Genomic DNA, 19,111 nt, shown 5'->3' on the forward strand with positions numbered 1-19,111 from the left:
TCTAGCAGACATCTTAAACTCAGTATGTCCAAAACAGAACTCATTATCTTTCTCCTTAAACCCTCCTACCTTCCCTATTACTGTAGAGGGCAACACCATCTTCCCAGTCCCTCAGTCTACTAATCTAGGAGTCATTATGAAGTCCTATTTCACTGTCTTGACTCTCATGTCCAATCTGTTGCCAAGGTATATCTGTTTCACTTTTGCATCACATCTCAAATATACTTCCTTCTCTCCTCTTATGTTGCCACTACCCTGGTGCAGTTTCATTACCATGTCTGGACTACTGCAATATCCTGATGGTAGGTCTGCCTGCCTCAAGTGTCTCCCCACTCCAATCCATTCTCCATTCAGTCACTAAAGTGACTTTTCCACAGGTTCAACCATGTCACTCCCCTACTCAATAAACTCCAATAACCTCCAGGACCAAATACAAAATCCTCTGTTTGGCATTCAAAGCCCCAAGACCCCTCCTGCCTTTCCAGTTTTCTTCCACCTTCCTCCCTGTCACAAAGTCTTTGGTCATGGTTAGAATGCTCTCCTTCCTCAACTCTACCTACTAACTTCCCTGGCTTCTTTTAAGTCTCACCTAAAATCCCATCTTTTACAGACTTTCACAACCCCTCTTGTTTCTAGTACCTTCTGTTATTTCCTATTTATCCTTTACATAGCTTATTTGTACTTATTTGTTTGTATGTTTTCTCCATTAGATTTTAAGTTCCCTTAGGGACTTTTTTTTTTCTTATGCTCAGTGTTTACCAGTGACTGACACATCTTACTTAATAAATGTTTATTGATTGACATCCTATTACCAGCTTATTAATCTATTTATTGATACTATAGGGTATTTCAACACCTGCATATAGAATGCTATTCATAGATTCCAATTTACATCCAGTTTAAATGTAGGAAACAATTGCATAGCTTTTCTTCTTAAAAGAAAAATTTTCGTGGAATTGGAGCTGTAAGACATTCTAATATAAGCAGGAATGGATGGGTTAGACCAAATGAGGAAGTCCTTTCATCTCTCATAATCTCTAAGTCAACAAAGATCAGGAAGAAAAGTTCTAAAGAATCACAAGAGGGGAAATGTTTATTTCAATGTTAAATAAAAACACATCAACTAATTATTTTGGCATACATTTCTCATTTTAAGAAATAAAACAATTGATTCAGTCATGGTAAAAAACAAAACAAAACAACCCACCATATATATACATACATATCTTAAACAGATCACATAGTGTCTTTAAATATCCTATTGCATTGCAGTCTGCAGAACACTGTCAAGAAAATCTGCAAAATTCACAGAGACTTTTCTATTAGCTAAACAATTTCAAAAAGGTTCTATAGCAATAGGGAAGAAAATACCGTGAAAATAAAGTGCTAGTCATTACTTAGAACAGGAAACAAACAACAACAAAAAACATTTCTGTAGCCTTTGATCTAGGCATTAGAACAAATTACTTTTAACTGGGTAAATCACTACTTTGTTTAGATTGGTTTGCTACCTTTGTAAAAATGAAGGCAAGCAAAGGTGCTGCCCTGGGGGAGGAGAAGGAAGAGAAATGGCTGCCTTCTCTCTTTTCTGTCCCACTCTAAGGACTGATTCACAACCCAGCATGAGACTTTGGTGTTTTCTCTGCGGCAAGGCACCAGGTCAATCAGCAGGAGTTAACTCCAGTAGTTTCCCCTCACAGTGAAGCTTTGAGGAGCAGCAGCAAGCTCAAATGGCATGAATACTCACAACTGTCTACTAATTAGAGGTAAATTATAGAATGACGGAGATACCAATCTCTTAAACCTATCTTTTTTCCTTACTACCAAATAATCTGATCAATCTTTGGCTTAAACATTTTTATTACTTTTGTTTAATTCCAGAGGTTGCAAAATAGCCAAAATTACAGGGACACCCTGTGTTGAGAAAAAGAGGTGGAAACTTAAAGCAATGAGATGTAGGCAGCAATTTCTTTCTAAAAATCAAGAAATCTTTTTGCCACCTGGCTTACTTCTGGCACATTACCTGCTACCAAAATTTAGTCGCCATCTTTCTGTCTCTTAACACTATGAGGGCTGCCCTTGATGTCTCTCTTTAAAAATGAACTGGTGCTAACATTAGCTGTGTTTACGTTATCAGGAAAGGAAACAGACCAACAACACAAAAATGAAGTACAAAATATAAAAAATAAGTAGTGCATATATGTTTTCTGTCTATATACATACAGGATTTGTTGTGGGTTTTAAGCTTTTTAAAACTGACCAAAAAGACCTAATTTAATTTACCTAGAACAAAAAAATAAAGAGATTTACACACCTTAAAGTTGTACTGTTTTTTTTATAGAATTCTCTTCAAGATAGGTTTTGTTCAGAAAAAGATGAATTCCTTTTCAAAAAGATTTTTGTACTATTTTCCTTATTTTTTTTTCAGTATAATCATAACCTCAGGTTATTGCACATTTTCCCCAAAATAAGTTGTTCTATTTGAACCCTGATAATGAAATACATAAAAATTTAAATAGCAGCACAACTAAAATGCAGAGCACTAAGAAGTATCTCTCAGGCATATTAAAAAATAAACTCCATGAGTTTTTAAGTGAAAGAAACAGAAACCCTATATATTATCCCTCAAGTATCATGAAACTCACTTTCCCTCCAAAGAAATGCTTCAAAACCCAATTATGAGCAGAATTCATTAACCTTCTTATCTAAAATAAGAAAAAAAAAACCCTCCAACTTAGATCCTGATCTTAGAGGATATAATAATTTGAGTAACTATGAAGATTAACTGCTGTTGCACTGTTAAAACTTTTAAAAATATAAAGCAGAAGGTTCAGTTTTCACCTAAAGCATACATGTTTCAGGGAGTGAGAAATTGTTAATAACTAAGAAAAAATATTCCTATATAAACACACACACACATACACACAAATGGCAATGCTTATATCAATGTATCAATCGTTGCATGCCACTGCTTTTGAGAGGTAATAATTTTCACAAACCCATAATGAATATTGTGAAAAAGAGAGAAATTGGTTCTTTTTCTTTGAATGGCGTTCTCCCTTCTATGTCGACACTATCAGCAGCCTCAGAAGTTTTGCATAACAGCAAAGCAGCATAGTCTGACAAGTGTAGTACCACTCATTTTCTTGGCCCCAGCTTATCCACCTTTTCTCCCTTCCCCATCAACCCAGAAAGTATTCTTCCTTGCATTATTTCTTCTTCAAAAAGTTTTCAGTCCTTCTATAGATTCAGTGCAAGAAAAAAAATTTAAAGCGAAAACACATGATGTATTGCTTTTATCATTTCTGTAAAGTTATTGGCTGAGTCTGAAATCTTCTTCACATACTTTAAAATTATTGCTTCAAAGAATCAGTCATCCCATGCAGTTGCACAATAGAAGTCCCCTAGGGAGGGAAAAAAAGATTAAATAACAGAGGTCTCTCATTGAACCAGGACAAATTTCCTCAGCTGGGTGGAGGTAAGGTCTTCCATTTCACAGTCACTCTGCTGCAAAACTGCTGGATCATAGCTTGGTGACCATAGGGCAAAATTTGGCTGTTGGGAGAAAGAAGTAGGAACTGGAGATGTGTTACTATTGATGTACAAGTGAGTATCTAGGAGCTGGGCTGCTGAAGACACTGGTGAGACACTAGCTTTGAAGAGGTGAGGGTGCGTTACAGAATTCTCCTTTAGTAGCTCTGAAGTCAGAAGAGAATTGGGCGTTTGGTAGCTTTCATCACAGGCAGAAATGATATACTGTGCTGAGGGCAGCTGTGGAGTCTGAGGACAGCTCAGAGGGACTGATGTGCTATGCTGTAACTGCAACAATCTAAACAAGGGTAGAAAGGAGACAGAAGGGAGGGGGGAAATAGTTTTAAACACACAAGTTTTCATTTTGCCAATTTTAAAAAATATTTTAAAAAAACCATCCTTGTGAAGTTGGTGGCTCATTAGTTCAGAACATGGAATACTGTGATTGACTAACACCCCGAGTTATTTTTGACATTTTTATTCTTTTGAAATTTTTTTGCTCTTACAGAAACTCATGAGATGCCACCAAACATGGTAATTTTTATCCACTAGGCAGCTGGTGGCACACTTGATAGAGCAATGAGCCTGGAGTCAGGGAGACTTGAGTTCAAATATGTCTGTATGACCTATTTGCCTCAGTTTCCTCAAGTATAAAAAGGGAATAATAATAGCACCTACCTCAAAGAGTTGTTTTGAGGATCAAATGGAATGTCTGTAACAGGCTTAGCACAGTATCTGGCACACAGTAGGTGCTATATAAATGCTTATTTCCTTCTTTCCTACTAGCCTTTTCCCCCCATCTCATTTTATAGGTTCATCTCTATCCATACACTACCAACTTTATATAGACTCTATAGACTTTATATAGTCCCAAATCATAACCTCATTTCCCTTGGGGGAAGGAAGTTGTGTTTTGGAATTATAGGATTTATTTTATACAGGAATACAGAAGAGAATGGAGCAAGAAGATAATTTTTTTTTTACAAAAAACTTCAACATATGATTCACACCTAGGAAGTGTGTCTCTAATTTGATATCTTACCTTTGCTGGTGAAGAACCTCCTCCAGCAGGTTCCCACCTTCACGGTTTTTCCTTCCACTACTATATAGGCAAGTGTTTGGTTGGAAGTGTTGGGGAGAGCTCAGACATCCTCTTGTTGCCCGACCTGATGAGGCCTGACAGACCTGTCGAGCCAGCCCATTAATTCTGTTTAGTCCAAGAAACCCTTTTGTCCTAGTATTTTTCTGGAGCTGCTGTCGAAAAGCTTTCAAGCCTAGGGAAGAATAAAACAAAGAAATTTTTTTATATTTTGCTTGGGAAGAATGAAACAAAGAAATTTTATTATCTTTTGCTTGTAAGTCCAATATTTTGTTGGTATTTAAGATATTTTCAGGCAGTTTGTAAACTAAGGGGAAAAGATCAAGAAGGGGCAGGAATTGTTTGATGATTAGTATTGTTTGATTACATGCACTGTCCTCACACCTTTTCCCAAATTAATGAAAGATCTAACATTTAGCAAAGATTTGGACTCTGGCTACAAATCTGACTTTACTTGAGGCTGGAAAGCACCTAAGAACCACCAAACATGCATTTAAAAGAACACTCATGTCAACAAGAAATAGCAACTTGAAAATACACAAGGAAACCTAAGAGACATGTTTAGAACAATGCAAGAACTGCAGGAAAAGGAATCTAGAAATGCAGGGGTCTGCTACAACTAGCAAAGAAATAAATATATACCTGATTTCTTATTTTAAGGTTATCAGGGTTTTGTTATAACATCTAACCACTCAAAGGGTTGGGTTTTTTTATTCAGTAGGCAAATCAAAATAGATTGAGGTACTCTAGTAAACATTCACTGTGCCATGGAATGAGTTCTATATTATTTTAAGTACATTTCAATTTCAGAATTATGGGAACTGAGGGGAACTGTAGAGGCCAAGATCTATGACTAGAACTGCCTTTGAGAGTATTCTTACTGCTTTAAGAACCTACAACAGTCCATCTCGCTCTTCTTTGTCTCAAGTTCCCAGTCTAGAGAATTATTATAATACATGAATGAGAAAATGTGTATGAACAAGTTTTCTTTTTTCTTTTTTTTTTTTTTTTGCTTTTTGGAGGGGGAGGGCAGGGCAATTGGGGTTAAGTGACTTGCCCAAGGTCACATGGCTAGTAAGTGCTAAGTGTCTGAGGCCGCATTTGAACTCAGGTCCTCCTGACTCCAAGACCGGCGCTCACTGCGCCACCTAGTCACCCCTATAAACAAGTTTTCTAAGCAAACAGTGAAATCTCAAAATCTTTCACTTATCATTTGGGAGAGCTTACCTTGAGTGAGTGAGGTATCTGAAGCTCTCCTTCCTTCTTGAAAACTGATGGGTAACAGAGTAGTTCCTCCTAGACATCCCTCTATCTTCAGGCCTGGGGTATCAGACTGTGCCACAAGGAAAGGAGAGGTCGTTTTGACAGTGGCAGAGTTAGCCATCAGGACCTGGTCATTGATGCAGCTACTCAGGCCTCCTGACTCATCGATGGAAGAAGAGGTGAGGCAACTATCTGAGTTGGTTCCTTCTGCTGTGCTAGCACAAGAAGAAATGATTATACCTAGAGGACAAGGAAAGAACACTATAAAGGATATGTTGAGTTGGTTGAAGCTTTCAAAATAGCATTCAATATACTCTGAGGACTTAAGTCTACTTGGTAATACAAAAAGGACAATTCCTATGCTGTCAACTGCAAAACTATATTCTATTTGATTTTCTGGAGAGTAGGAGTGAGGAAAAAAGATACTGAGAATAAGAAAAAATGTTTCATGGCTATAGAACATGAACAAGTAACCTTCAAAGATTTCCTGTCTTTTATACAAAAGTACTCCAAAGTGCTGACATCTCCAGCTTTTTTCTTACTAAGCCAGAGCCATGGATGTCCCTATCAGATGTTTTTAATCTATACCATAAAGACTATTCTCAGTCTCTTCTGGTCACCCCAAGGCCAAGACATCTTTCCTGAATCTACTGACTAGGGTGAGAAACCATGACAGCAAATTCATGACGTACAGAGTGGAGAGTGAGATGCAGAAAGGTAAGGGAACAAGTATTTATATAGCATTTACTATGTGCCAGGCACTGTGCTAAGCACTTTTACAAGTACTATCTCATTTGATCCTCATAGTGATTCTGTGAAGTAGGTGTTATTATTTTACAATTGAGGAAATCAAGGCAATCATCACATAGAGAGTCTGAAATCAAATCTGAACTCAGGTCTTCCTGACTCTAGACTTAGTGCTCTATCCCTTGTGTCAGAGATTGGTGCATTTCCATAATACTACCCCAAAAACATATACAGAAAAAAAATGTCTAATAAAGGATGGGTCAATTTCATGATATTACAAGCTACAAAATAATGTGATTCATATGCTTTCCCTCTTCTGTCCCCTTAGTGGACTTTAAAAAAAAGTCACACACTAAAACCAAATGAAAGGTTAAATTTGAAAAAAAAATGAAGTTCTCTTTTATTTTCTCTACCAATAATGTAAAAAAAATTACTTCAGTCATCTGGGACCCTCTTTAATTTCTAATATTCCTCTTTCTAAAGTAAAAAGAAGGGCCTTTTTTGCCTCTAGGCTGACTCACATGGAGGGGTGTACTGGTAGAAATGAGAGGTGACCTCAGCAAGGGTATGTCTCCTGCTGGTGTTGCTAGGGAGGTGAAGGGGGTTCTGAGTCTTCATTTCCTCTTCAAAGTCTTTATCCTGTCTAACCTCCTCACTAATGGTGGTTTCCAGCAGGCTGTTGGGAAAGATGGAGCAGTTTTGGAACAGACCATTGAAGCTGGGCTCCATGGAGAACAGTGGCTGCAAAAAATTAAATACACAAAAGCCATTCAAAGCCAAGTCATATAAAGTATTAGTCACCAGAATTAACAAAAGGACATAATTATCTTTTTTTAAACACATTTATAGTTTTTAAGCCCTTTAGGTGACAACAACAACAAAAGAACAAGCTGCCTCACAGGAACATGACTTCTGAGAACTCACTTGTAGTGTATTGTTCAAATCAAAATCCATTTCTTCCTGTAACATTGACTGAGTCAAGTTTTGAGGCTGCTGGTACAGCAAAGATGATCTGAAAGCATCACCAGTGAGGCATTCTTGAGGCTTCTACAGGCCAGACACAAAAGGAAACTATTAGGAAAGGACTCAGATAGAACAATGAGCACCAGTTAGAGAAACAAACAAATGATGATCTTTCCCACCAACATTTATTATTATAACTCGAATAGACTTAAATTCTACCTGACAAGTGGGGAGTCTAAGAAGAACTGGCCAATTTGATAATGATTCCAAACAAACTAACAGGGTAGAGATCCTGTGAATTAGGAGAAATCTAGAGTGGCATATCTTGGGGAGAACTTAAGCTCACAACTTTTGTCATGCTGAGAGCCATCCCGGGCAGAGAACTAAAATTATATTAGGACAGCAATGATGAAGAGGAGAATGCTATACAACCACTAAGCAGAAGGAAAAAGATTAAGTCTTCCCCTTAACAAAATATATTGCGTCTTAACTGATCATCTGGGTTTATGGTCTAGATCAAAAGTTCTACAGCCTTTGGTTCGAATGATTATATGAGTAAAGACGAAAAGAATAACGGGGGAGGAGAAAACATTAAAAAAAAAGTTTTCTGCATTCTCACCTCAAAATTGCTGAAGTCAGAGCTCCTAGACCTTTGTAACCTTCCAAGTCGTGAGCAGTTAGATGGCTGAGTGTTCCGATATTCCTTGAGCCGCTCCAAGAGGAGGTAATAGATAGCAGCAAAGTGGTTATAGCTACTATTTTGCAATGACTAGAAGAAAGAATAGAGGAACTTATGATATAGCTACATCAGTGCTGGAAGAAAAAAAAAATAACAAGTTTGCAAAAACTGAGGAGAAATGTGACTCATATTTCTTAATCAAGTCAGCTGAACTTTCCTTTTGAGACTATTCATTGGGGTTATTCCTAGTAACTGAGAATATGTTTTAGAATAGTGTACTAGCTTACCCTTAAATGAGCATACTTAGCATTTTAACTTGTTTTTCCTGATAATGCTGGCTCACTCAAAAAGAATGTGTTGTGTACATTTAATTAGTCACTAGTCGAGCATGAAAAGAGTGCTGGAACTAAAGTAGGCCAGGAGAGGAAGCTCACCTCCACTGTTCTCTGCCTGTTGATACCAAGCGTCTGCATAATCCCTAACACCTGTTCATTGTAGTCGCCCAGGTTAGAGCTGTAGTTCTGAATGGAAAAGGACAGAGGTGGATTCTGCTGAAAGGAGGGGTCTGCTTGCATCCACTTGTGGTACTTTATCTGGGCAATGGTTATTCGTTTGGTAGGGTCCACCACCAGCATACGGCGGATTAATGTTTCACAGTCTGATATTGGAAAAAAGAGAAAAGACGGGCAAATTGTAATAAAAAGAGTCATATCAACCAATAACTGATTCATGTCACTATAAGGGGCATACTCACACAAAGAACAACTATTAAACAGAGGGATCAGTTTAGCAGTCTAGAAGCCCTTTAAACTCTCACCAGACAGAAAGAAAATCTCATTTTGCTATCTCAGGCCAGCACTTATAGGCAAGAATCTACCTGTATAATGGATTCTAAGCACTCGAATGGATTATAAAACCATGTTTACATATTCTCAAGTTTTGCTTTTTCAGTCAGCACACTCAGCCTTTACCAATACCCTAGTCCACTTGCCCCATCAAACATGTCATGCTTTTGAAGAGAGGACTATGCCCCTTAACAATCTTTGACTCCATATTACAGGCAACCGTTGGAAATTTAAAAAAAAAGTTTTTAAAGAAACTTGAATCTGTAAAATGTCAGATCAGATTTTATTATGAATTCCTAATTCCTGGTATTTAAGTTAGACTATAGAGGTCTATAGAGATTATAAAATGAGAAAATTGAGCTAAACGAATTTCAATGTCCCTTCCAGCTCTGAATCTATAAATTTTATGATTTAGTTCAACACCTTCACTTTACAGATAAGCAATGCCCTTTCCATTTCCCACCCCTCAAAAAGGCTAGTTTTCTGTTTAAGAGATTCACAATGCCCAAGGAAATATCTTATAAGAATGGACACTAAAAAAATACTTTTTGAGTTTTACCTGCCCTTGCTGTTTTCTAGTAAGCATAAACATTCCCTATATACAGATACATGGTTTCATGGACTCAAATACAGATCAAAAAAAACAACCAAGCAGGTATTTCAGGGAATAAATTTCACCTCCAAAATAATTAACTATCACAAGATATCAAAGAGTTCCTAGATCTTTAAAGATCTTACATACCTTGGGACATGTAGAAAGGAATACGGAATCGGCCCTCCAACACTCTTTGTCTTAAAGTTGGTAAATTGGGCCCATCAAAAGGGAGAGAGCCACAAACAAGGACATATAACACAACACCAAGGCTCTGTTAACAAAAAAGTAACAATACAACACTCTGATCAGTCAATGTCACACTATGCACAGGATCTAACAGTATGGCAATACTTGATTACATAATATACATAACACACGTGTGCGCACGTACATGTGCACACACATAGACATGCACACATGCATGCATACACACACACACTTACCCAAATGTCAAGGTGGGGTCCTTCATACTCTCTCCCTTCAAAAACTTCTGGGGCAGCATATGGAGGACTTCCACACCATGTAGATAAGGGCTCTCCTGACTTATAAAAATTTCCAAATCCAAAATCTGTGAGAAAAAGAGAGAAAAAAATAGGAATAACTTTAAGACTGAAATGTCAGAGGATATACATTTTTAGGAAAACCACCCACAGTGCTTAAGAACAAGTATCATATAAATTATATTACAATGTTATCATTTGTTATCACATTTTTACAACTATACATGCTATTTATCCAAGTTTTTATAATATTAAAAAGCATTTAACTCTTACCTGCTAGCTTGATATTCATACTGGCATCTAAAAGGAGGTTTTCTGTTTTGAGATCCCTATGAACTATATGATGGCTATGGCAGTATTCTACTGCCGAAAGAATCTGCCAGAATTTCTTCCTTGCTTCATTTTCACTCAAATGCCCATTGGAGGTTAAATAATCTAGGGATCAATAAACAACATTAAATTTTACAGATGTAAATTTCTTGGAATTCTTAGTAATGACTTGGTTCGTAAGAAGTACTCACACAAATCTGACATCTCTTAATACTGAAAATCTTATTTAACTATGTGTAATGGTAGTCAATGGTCAATGGGAGTCCCAATCCTATGGACATGTAGCAAGCAGAACATTATATATGCTCAAGATGGAAGTCTCACTGGCCAGTCTCATCCCCCTCCCTTTCTCCTACAAAAGTTTTTTCTGTGTGAGTTAGAATTTCCAGAAAATGAAACTCACCAAACATTTCTCCATTTTTTGCAAATTCAGTCACAATGTAAAGCATATCTTTTGTTTCCATAACCTGAGAAATACAAAACAAGAGATCAGTTAGCAACACTTGTAATAGCACAATCTACAATGAATTCATTTCTGAAGAAAAAGCATATTTAATCATATTATACAAAAACAACAGAAGTGGGTCCATGATTAGGAGATCTTTATCAATAGAAAGATGTTTGTTGCTATATATTATCTTTCTTTTTTTTAACCACGAACTAAAGTTTACCTATATACTGAGTTACTTTAACCCTTAAATTTTCTAGAAAATAGGTCTAAATTTAAGTTTGTTTCAGTCATTTTATAAATTTTCTAGAAGATGTCATGTATTCTGCACAGAATCACACATTAATTTTGGCCAGTCAAAGTACACGTTGTTGCAATTCATGAACTTTCTTTTGTGAAGCTGAAGCTGTTATGAGCTGGGCCTGACTCAGGCCAGTCCAGTAGGTTAGGTACAATAATGGAACAAATGAGACACCTGTAGGTCATGCAACAGTTAATAGAAGGAGATATGAGGGCACCTCAGGTTGATTCAGCTGACTGAAACTTCCCTGCCTGAGTTGTCTAGTTTTCTAACAGTCGGCCTGGTGCTATTCATGGCTGTTTCCACTTTCAGTTGCCTATACTCCAGCAACCAAGGAGTGAAGACAACAGCCTGAGTCTTTATTGACCTGAGCCAACCAAGTCTTAAGAATGGTTTCAAAATCTTTTAAGGAAAAACTAGCCTAACTTACTAGGGATAGGGGTTAGGATATTACTCCTACCACAGAAACCTAGGAGGTAACAGGAGATCATCTAGGTTGATATTTACAGCCTAAACAAACTAAATAATGGCTATCAAATACTCCATTCCCATTTGCTTTGCTGACATAATAAACTAAGTCTTTGCCAACAACAGTTTACCGTTTGTGCAAGTGTACTGTTCAATGTGCGTCAATGGCAATAGCAAATGTCAATAATACATCTAAGTCTCCATTTATTGATCTGGAATTGGATTTTTCCTTTTAAAAAATTTAGAGGCATCTTTATGCCAGGAGATGTGATTACGAAATAAGCTTTAAAAAAAGAATAAAAAATGGTGACTTTGAAAAAAAATAAAACAAACACATACAACTGCTACTCCTGGGGAAAAGGAGAAGGAAAAAAAGAATGAAAATTTTGTTTTACCAAAAAAAAAAAAAAAGAGCAGCAATGAAGATCTTGCTTCAAAAAAATCTAGTGAGAAAATAATCCTTATGCACAAGGTAGTAAATGTAAAGAAAGGAAAATCTTAAGAAGTGAACGGTACCCCCCAAAATCTACGTGTATTAAAAAGGATTAAGGAAATGATGCTTTTGTTTTCCCAGTTTATTAATTTAAGGAGAGGGCAAAAGTAAAGTAAATAAGGAATAAGAGAAAAAATACATCAATTTCAAGAATACTAAAGGGAAAGAGTGAGGCATTTCTGAAATGTTCTGGGAAAAGTGCCAGCTGGTGTTGAAATCAGAATAACAACAACAACAAAAAGTCACTGTTATGTCATGGAGCTCTATTTCCAATTTCTGAACCAACAGGTAGAGAGAACATCATTAAGAACAAGCAAAGAAAAGTCACTGTAGAAAAATCTATCATCTAGACTATTCATTGTATTAAATGCACTTAGTTCAACACAATAAACTTGGATAAAGGGGCAGAGGAAAAATTAAGTCAAAGTATAAATATAATTTCTATCTTCTTTCCAATCCAATGTTTACAAATATTACGGCCCAACAACTGGGACAATGTAAGTTATAGGGCATCCTGGAAATATTAGTAACACAAATTTAATCAACTTCTGTTACAACAGAAATACCAAGAGCAACTTCATGAATTTAGGAAGGCTACTCTTTTTAAAGTTTACAGTAGTCTTATTAATGTTCTACTACTGCTATTAATTTTTTTTAAAAATTAGCCTGAACATTTTCCACAGGTGTTATAAAAGTATACTGCACACACAAGTATATTCCTTTAAAAAAAAGTTTAAGTGCTATTATGTTTTTTAATCCATTTGCTCCTCAGTTATTCCTAAGGTGGTTATGCTATTATCTGTAGGAAGATATGAATATCCTATACAAATAAACAAACACTGCTTTCTCATTTTCTTCAGTCTACATGGTATTATATAAGACGGTTAAGAGAAACACACAAATTAAATCAAATATAAAGAATCTCTTGCTGACCAAGGATTTATATGATTAAAAAAAAACATTATTGCCAGGACAATTAGAAATTGATTTTCTTTTCTAATGAATATTTATTATTCTGAGTTACCATTTAGGTCTCATTTCAACCAAAAAATGAATAAAATGAAACAACAGATTAGGACATAAAAATGTGAAACATTCTTACACTGGATATAATTAAAAATTCACTGCTCTTGGTTAAAATATTTTCAATTATCATATAGGAATATTCTTAAAAGGGTAAGACAAATGTTTGCATAGTATCTACAGAAAGGTAAATTAAAATGCATTTGTTTTCAGTATTAGAGCAGAAAATTCACCATAATTTACAAAGATAAGCTTCTAGTTTCATTCTGAATGTCCGTGATACATGTATTCATCTATATAGGATATTCAAATTTGCCTTTCTACATGCACTAAAGAATTAGTGTAGCTTAGTGGCTAGAAAGCTGGACTTAGCTAGGAAAACTTGGCATTTTTAAGGCCTACGTTTAACAAATAACCTGAGGATTCCTGCCTATGTTTTAGTCTTATAAAGTAAAGTAGTTTTCTAATATCACATTGGAAGCATGAAATGGTGGGTAAATCTGTCCTTTGATACAAGTGTGGAATAGCTATATCTTAGGAGGACAAATAGATTTTAGTCTAGATCATAAATTGTCATGCATCTAGGTCATAAATAGCTGCATAATTCTGCAGAGAAATATTAAGACTACTTGTACTCAGTTCAAAATGACATACCTCCTTATTATCACTAAGAACAGCATAAACAAATAGCTGACAAACATTGCTTTCCTTTAAGGCAGTGGTGTCAAAGAAAGGGGGCCATTATTCTATACATAAGAATCCCTATGGCTGCATGTTGACTTAGTTTAAAAATGTAATATTATCTATGTCTTATTGTATTTTTTATTTATTTTGTTAAACATTTCTCATAGTGTTGTGGTCCCCCTGGTTTGAAACCTCTGCTTCAAGGGATTTAAGAACTCTTTGCAAGATAAGATCATTGGCAACTAAAACCTTAATGTGCAATTACATTTACTATGTATATGTTTTTCAAACTAATTTCTCACCTGATAAAGTTTAATAATATGAGGATGGTTTAAAAGTTTCATTATCTGAACTTCACGATAAATTTTCTCCAAGTTGCTTGGATCCAATCTTGCTTTATCTATAATTTTTATTGCAACCTGTAGATTTGGGAAAAGAGGAAAAAAATATTACTTGGCACATAAAATCCTTGATGGACTACTGCACAATTTACATAATTCAGTTTTTGTGAGTTGACTTCTAAATCAATACTATGCTGAGTAATTCACGGTTAAGCAAGAAGAAATAGAAAATAATTTTGTAAGTGCTTTAAAATGTCACAGGTATAAAGTCTTCTGTCTAACAGTTATACTCATTTAAATCTGGCCCCCTCCTGCCTTTCCTTTCTTCTGACACCTTATTCCCCACTACAAACTTTTCAAGTCAGTGACAGCTGGTCTCCTTGATGTTCCTCCCATATGATATACCTTATCTAGTCTCCTGGCATTGTCACTGATTGTCCCTCATGCCTGGAATTCTCTCCCTCCTCAGCTTCCCTGGCTTCCTTGGAGTCCCAGCTAAAATTCCATCTTTTAAAAGAAGCCTTTCCCAAACTCCCTTTAATGCCTTCCCTCTATTATATACTGTTCATACATAATTGTTTGCATGTTGTCTCTCTAGTTCCTTTAGAGCAGGGACAGCATGGTTTGTTTGTTTTTTAACTATTCTTCGTATCCCCAGCACAGAGCCTATCATATAAAAAGCGCTTAAATTCTTGTTCACTGACTGACAGAGAAAATATCTCTAAAGAATTTAAACAAGCCAAAGTAAATGACTTGCCCCAAAGTGCTAACTGGTACACTTGAAAGAAATTTTCAGATACTTAACATTGCATCCATGATACAATTTGTGGCTCCCCCCCCCAAAAAAGGGTAAGTATTAGTTATATGATCCTGGTTACTTGACCTCAGTTTTCTTGTCAGTAAAATGATGATAATATTTAGAACACCTACCACACACAGATTACTGTGAAGAACATAAGAAAGTCTTTTCCTTGGGCCCTTGACTATTTTGAAAGGAAGAATTTCTTGGAAAGAGGAGATTAAATGTCTTAGTACATATGAAACCACAGCACAAATTTCAAACCTACCTGGGTTTTGGTGACTCTGTGCCTGGCTAGTTTTACTACAGCAAAATTTCCTTTTCCCAAGGTTCTTTCAATATCATAAAATCCAACCCTGAGGGGCCTTTGCTGTGTCTGACTTGAATTGGGGACTGAGGTAAATTCTGACATGATCACCATGGCTTCGACTGTGAATAGGAATATTTAGAGAACCTTCATAAAATTTTCTTCTGTTATGACCTGCACCTACATGAAGAAAAAGATGAGATAAGCGGTGGATCCCTGAACATATGTATCAATGAAATTCCAACTCTGTTATCGTGGTCTCCCAATTTACCCACATATTAAGCTTCAGAACCTGGGTTTAAAATGTTTTCTTTTCATAACACAGTTAATAAATTCACAGATAAATTCCCAGATTCCTTTAACAAAAGACATGAATCTATTCCCAAATGACAGCATCATCTAAGGTTTGTGTTCATCACAGAGAAATGCAATGTTTCAAACTCTGTTGCTTTACTTTAAAAAATAACTCTAGGAACATTTCAATGTTTGAAATCAACATCCTCTCTCCCAAGCCCTCCGTATCTCAGAAGAAGTGAAGATGCTCGGTCAGCCCCACACAGAACAACGAAGAGTAATCCCAATCTTTAACCGGCACTTCCACATTCCTGAAAGCCTAAAGTCACCCAGGGCCAAAAACCCTGCACTCAGTCCCCCCCAGCCCGTCCCACCGCACCCCACCCAATTCAGTCATCAAACTGCAGCCTAATCGATCTTGGGTGTCTTGGACACGAAATGCACGAGTTAGAATACGTGCACGCGGAGTTGTGCCTGCAGGCATTCAGACAGGAGTTAACACTAAGTCATGGGGACCCATCTCTCTCTCACACATCTGGGGAAGGGAAGCACCGAACCTTTACTCACAGAAACAAAAGGAATTCCCACCTCTGCATCCGTCCCACACAGTTCTGGGGCACCCCAGAGACGATGCACAAACTTGAACAGCTCCGAGGGAAGCTTCCTGCCCCCTGCTGCCCCCGCGGCAGGCTGGGGCTGGCCCCGAAAGGTGCCCGGGGGTTTGGGAAGGGGGTCCACCAAGACCCTCGCGCCGGCCTCTCCCCCCGCCCGGTTGGGCAGCCCCATCCCAGGCGCACCCTGACCCGGCTCACCTTGGCCCCCTCCTCCTCTTCCTCCAGGGTCTCCCGTGTGCTGGCGGCCCCCAGCACAGGAAGGGGAGAGAGTGCAGCAAGCCCACCCCGCTGTCCCGGGGGGAACTGAGGGGGGCGAGGCCGCCGGGAAGGGCACACCTCCAGGTTGCTGCGGGGGAACGCGTGAGGAAGGCGGCGCGGGCAAGCGGCCGGCCGGCCCGAATCCGGCGAGGCCGCGGCGGAGCGCGGACAGTGGCGACGCCTCCGTGCACGAGCCCAGGGTCTCGGGCGCGGGGGGCGGGGGGCAGGGCCCGGCGAGCCGAGCGAAGCGTGGCAGCGGATGGCGCCGAGGACGAGGGTTTCAGCGGGTCCGCGCTGGAGATCGCCGAGCATGGGGCGGCTGGGTCTACCGTGCGGACGGATCCTGACGTGCGGGCTGAGGCCGCTGCTAGTCAGCACTGAAACTCCAGCCCGGCAGGGCTCGCTCACCGCCGCGAACTGACAGCTCCATCCCTCCCTGGAGGGCGACCCCCCCCCACCCCCAGCCTGTCCCGCCTCCTCCGATGTCCCAGCTTCTGTGATACTACATGGGGCCACGCCCCCTCACGTTAGTCTTTTCCACCCCACCCAACTAACGCACTCTCCACCAGAGAGCTAGTTCGTCCTCCTGGCACTAGCCTGGGCCAAATTGATACATTCCCATTGACGTCATTTTGACGCCAGAGAGACGTGCGGCAAAGTGCTAGAGAGAGCGCGAGCAAGCGCGGGGGAGGGGGCGTGGTGAGCTAGAGGGAGGAGGGGAGGAAAAGGGGGGGGGAGGAAGAGAGAGAGAGAGATCGGTTGCCAAGAGACGGGCTGCTCTGACGCGGGCCCAGAAGGGGACGTCTCCCTGGAGACCGCTGGGCGATGACGTAAGGAGGGAGCCGCAGCCCTTCGCCCTCGGGCGGAGTGTGGAGTGGTTGCCTCGCCAGCAGCTGCGGTCCTGGTGTTTCATCCTCCACTCCCAACCCCTCCTCCCCCCAACTGAATATACCAGGCGATGAGAATAAATGTATTAACCCGTGAATTCCAGCAGCCCTTTAAATGTGCTTCGAGGTCTTTAAAAAAGAGTATTTTAAAGGCGTCTTTGGAAAAGCTCCAGAGGTTTGGGGAGGGAAATTTGTTAATCATTTTTTTAACTATTATTTTTTTCTTTGAACATGAATACCAGATAAAATGAGCATTTCTGAGTATATAGAACAGAAAAAAGAATGGTACACACTGAATCTATGGTGTAAAACTGATTTTAAATATATAATAAATTCAACGTGTTACTTTAAAAGATGTACTAACTTGTCTGTGATTCTTTCTAGCCTTTTCTCTGTTCTCTTCTGTGCATTTTAATACAACTCATTTTTCTTTGAGGCTTTGCTTCTAGCTGCTTTGACATCATTGGCTTCTTCTGGGTTTGTTTCTTGATCTTCTCTGTCACCATGGTAACTCATGATGGTCAGGTTCCTTCATGCATCTTAATAAAAAATCTTCAAGATACTTTTTTTTTTCTTGAAACCACTCACCCCCTTTTATCCTCTATACCTTAATTGGGTGAGAACATGGTCTGAATCAATCTTGGGCCTGATATGTAGTGTGAAAAATCTTTGAAAGCCAATTAATGAAGTAATAAGACAGGAGGTGTGTTCCAATTGGCTAAGGATTTTGTTCTGCCATTATTCCTGGCATGGAATTAGACTGAATGGGAAGGTTTCCAAAATTGAGACTATCATGGAGTTCTAGTTGAGGAGTCTCTAGCAGAGAAGGAAACTTCTGAGATAGGAGAGGTCTCCAATTTGCTATCTGGCAAAACTTGAGCACCCCTACAAATATGAGGAAAGGTCAGCACTTGGGCCCATTTTCCCTTGGACTCCAATTATTCTTGTGAGAGAGTGTGTCACAGAGCTTTGGGGAGGTATATTGGTACCAAATATCATTGTACAGCTTAGGTAAATACTCATTTTTCTCATAAAGTCATTAGCTTCCATTTGCTCCAATCTAATTTTGAAGGAATTATCCTCTTCAGTGAGTTTTTGAACTTCCTCTTCCATCTGGCCAATTCTACTTTTTAAGGCATTGCCTTAAAGCCACTGCTGCTGCCTCCATTGCTGCTGCTGCTGCCATCCCGGGAACAGAGGCCAGAGCTTGCCCTCTTCTCTCACCCGGTCCAACAGAGTTTCTCCACTGACCTTTTACTTTTTCTTTGGATTTTATGGGTTGAAAAGTCTGGAAATCACCACAGCTGCTGGTGATTCACTCTCCTGAAGTCTGCTCTGGCCCATTTGGGCCACTGGTCTGGGGCCACCTCAGGTCTGGGCAGGTGCAGTTCACACGGGACTGTGCTCAGCTCCCACCTTGGTGCATTACACCCTTCCTGTCAGCCTGCCAGGCTGACCTCAACTGAGAGACATATTTCACTCTGTTATTTTGTGGGTTCTGTAGCTCTAAAATTTATTTAGACTAATTTTTTACAGGTATTGGAGGTAACTGGGGACAAGCTCAAGTAAGTTCCTGCTTTTACTGCACCATCTTGGCTCTGCCCCAGTAAATACTCATTTTTTAAAAACTATTTAAGACTGG

General features: G+C 38.9%; 1 protein-coding gene across 2 annotated transcripts; it reads right to left on the minus strand.

Annotated features, from left to right (window-relative positions):
- Nucleotides 1-775: 775 nt before the first annotated feature.
- SIK1 (salt inducible kinase 1) lies at nt 776-16,672 on the minus strand. 2 transcript variants are annotated; one of them, XM_069074828.1, is made up of 14 exons: nt 16,523-16,672; nt 15,378-15,596; nt 14,272-14,388; nt 10,956-11,019; nt 10,496-10,657; nt 10,166-10,290; nt 9,870-9,993; nt 8,717-8,940; nt 8,223-8,372; nt 7,565-7,687; nt 7,162-7,381; nt 5,858-6,133; nt 4,574-4,805; nt 776-3,829 (listed from the first exon to the last, which is right to left on the minus strand). In XM_069074828.1, the coding sequence occupies exons 2-14, from the start codon at nt 15,528-15,530 to the stop codon at nt 3,442-3,444; spliced, it is 2,358 nt and encodes a 785-aa protein (XP_068930929.1). In that variant the 5' UTR covers nt 15,531-15,596; nt 16,523-16,672; the 3' UTR covers nt 776-3,441. The 2 variants fall into 2 exon arrangements, with proteins under 2 accessions (XP_068930929.1, XP_068930930.1); XM_069074829.1 differs by lacking the exon at nt 16,523-16,672 and adding an exon at nt 16,299-16,495.
- Nucleotides 16,673-19,111: the final 2,439 nt, after the last annotated feature.

This window comes from Petaurus breviceps, unplaced genomic scaffold (genome assembly GCF_028583685.1).
Source record: "Petaurus breviceps papuanus isolate PSGF00001 unplaced genomic scaffold, PetGlider_PUasm1.0 90897, whole genome shotgun sequence".
Classification (NCBI taxonomy): Eukaryota; Metazoa; Chordata; class Mammalia; order Diprotodontia; family Petauridae; genus Petaurus; species Petaurus breviceps.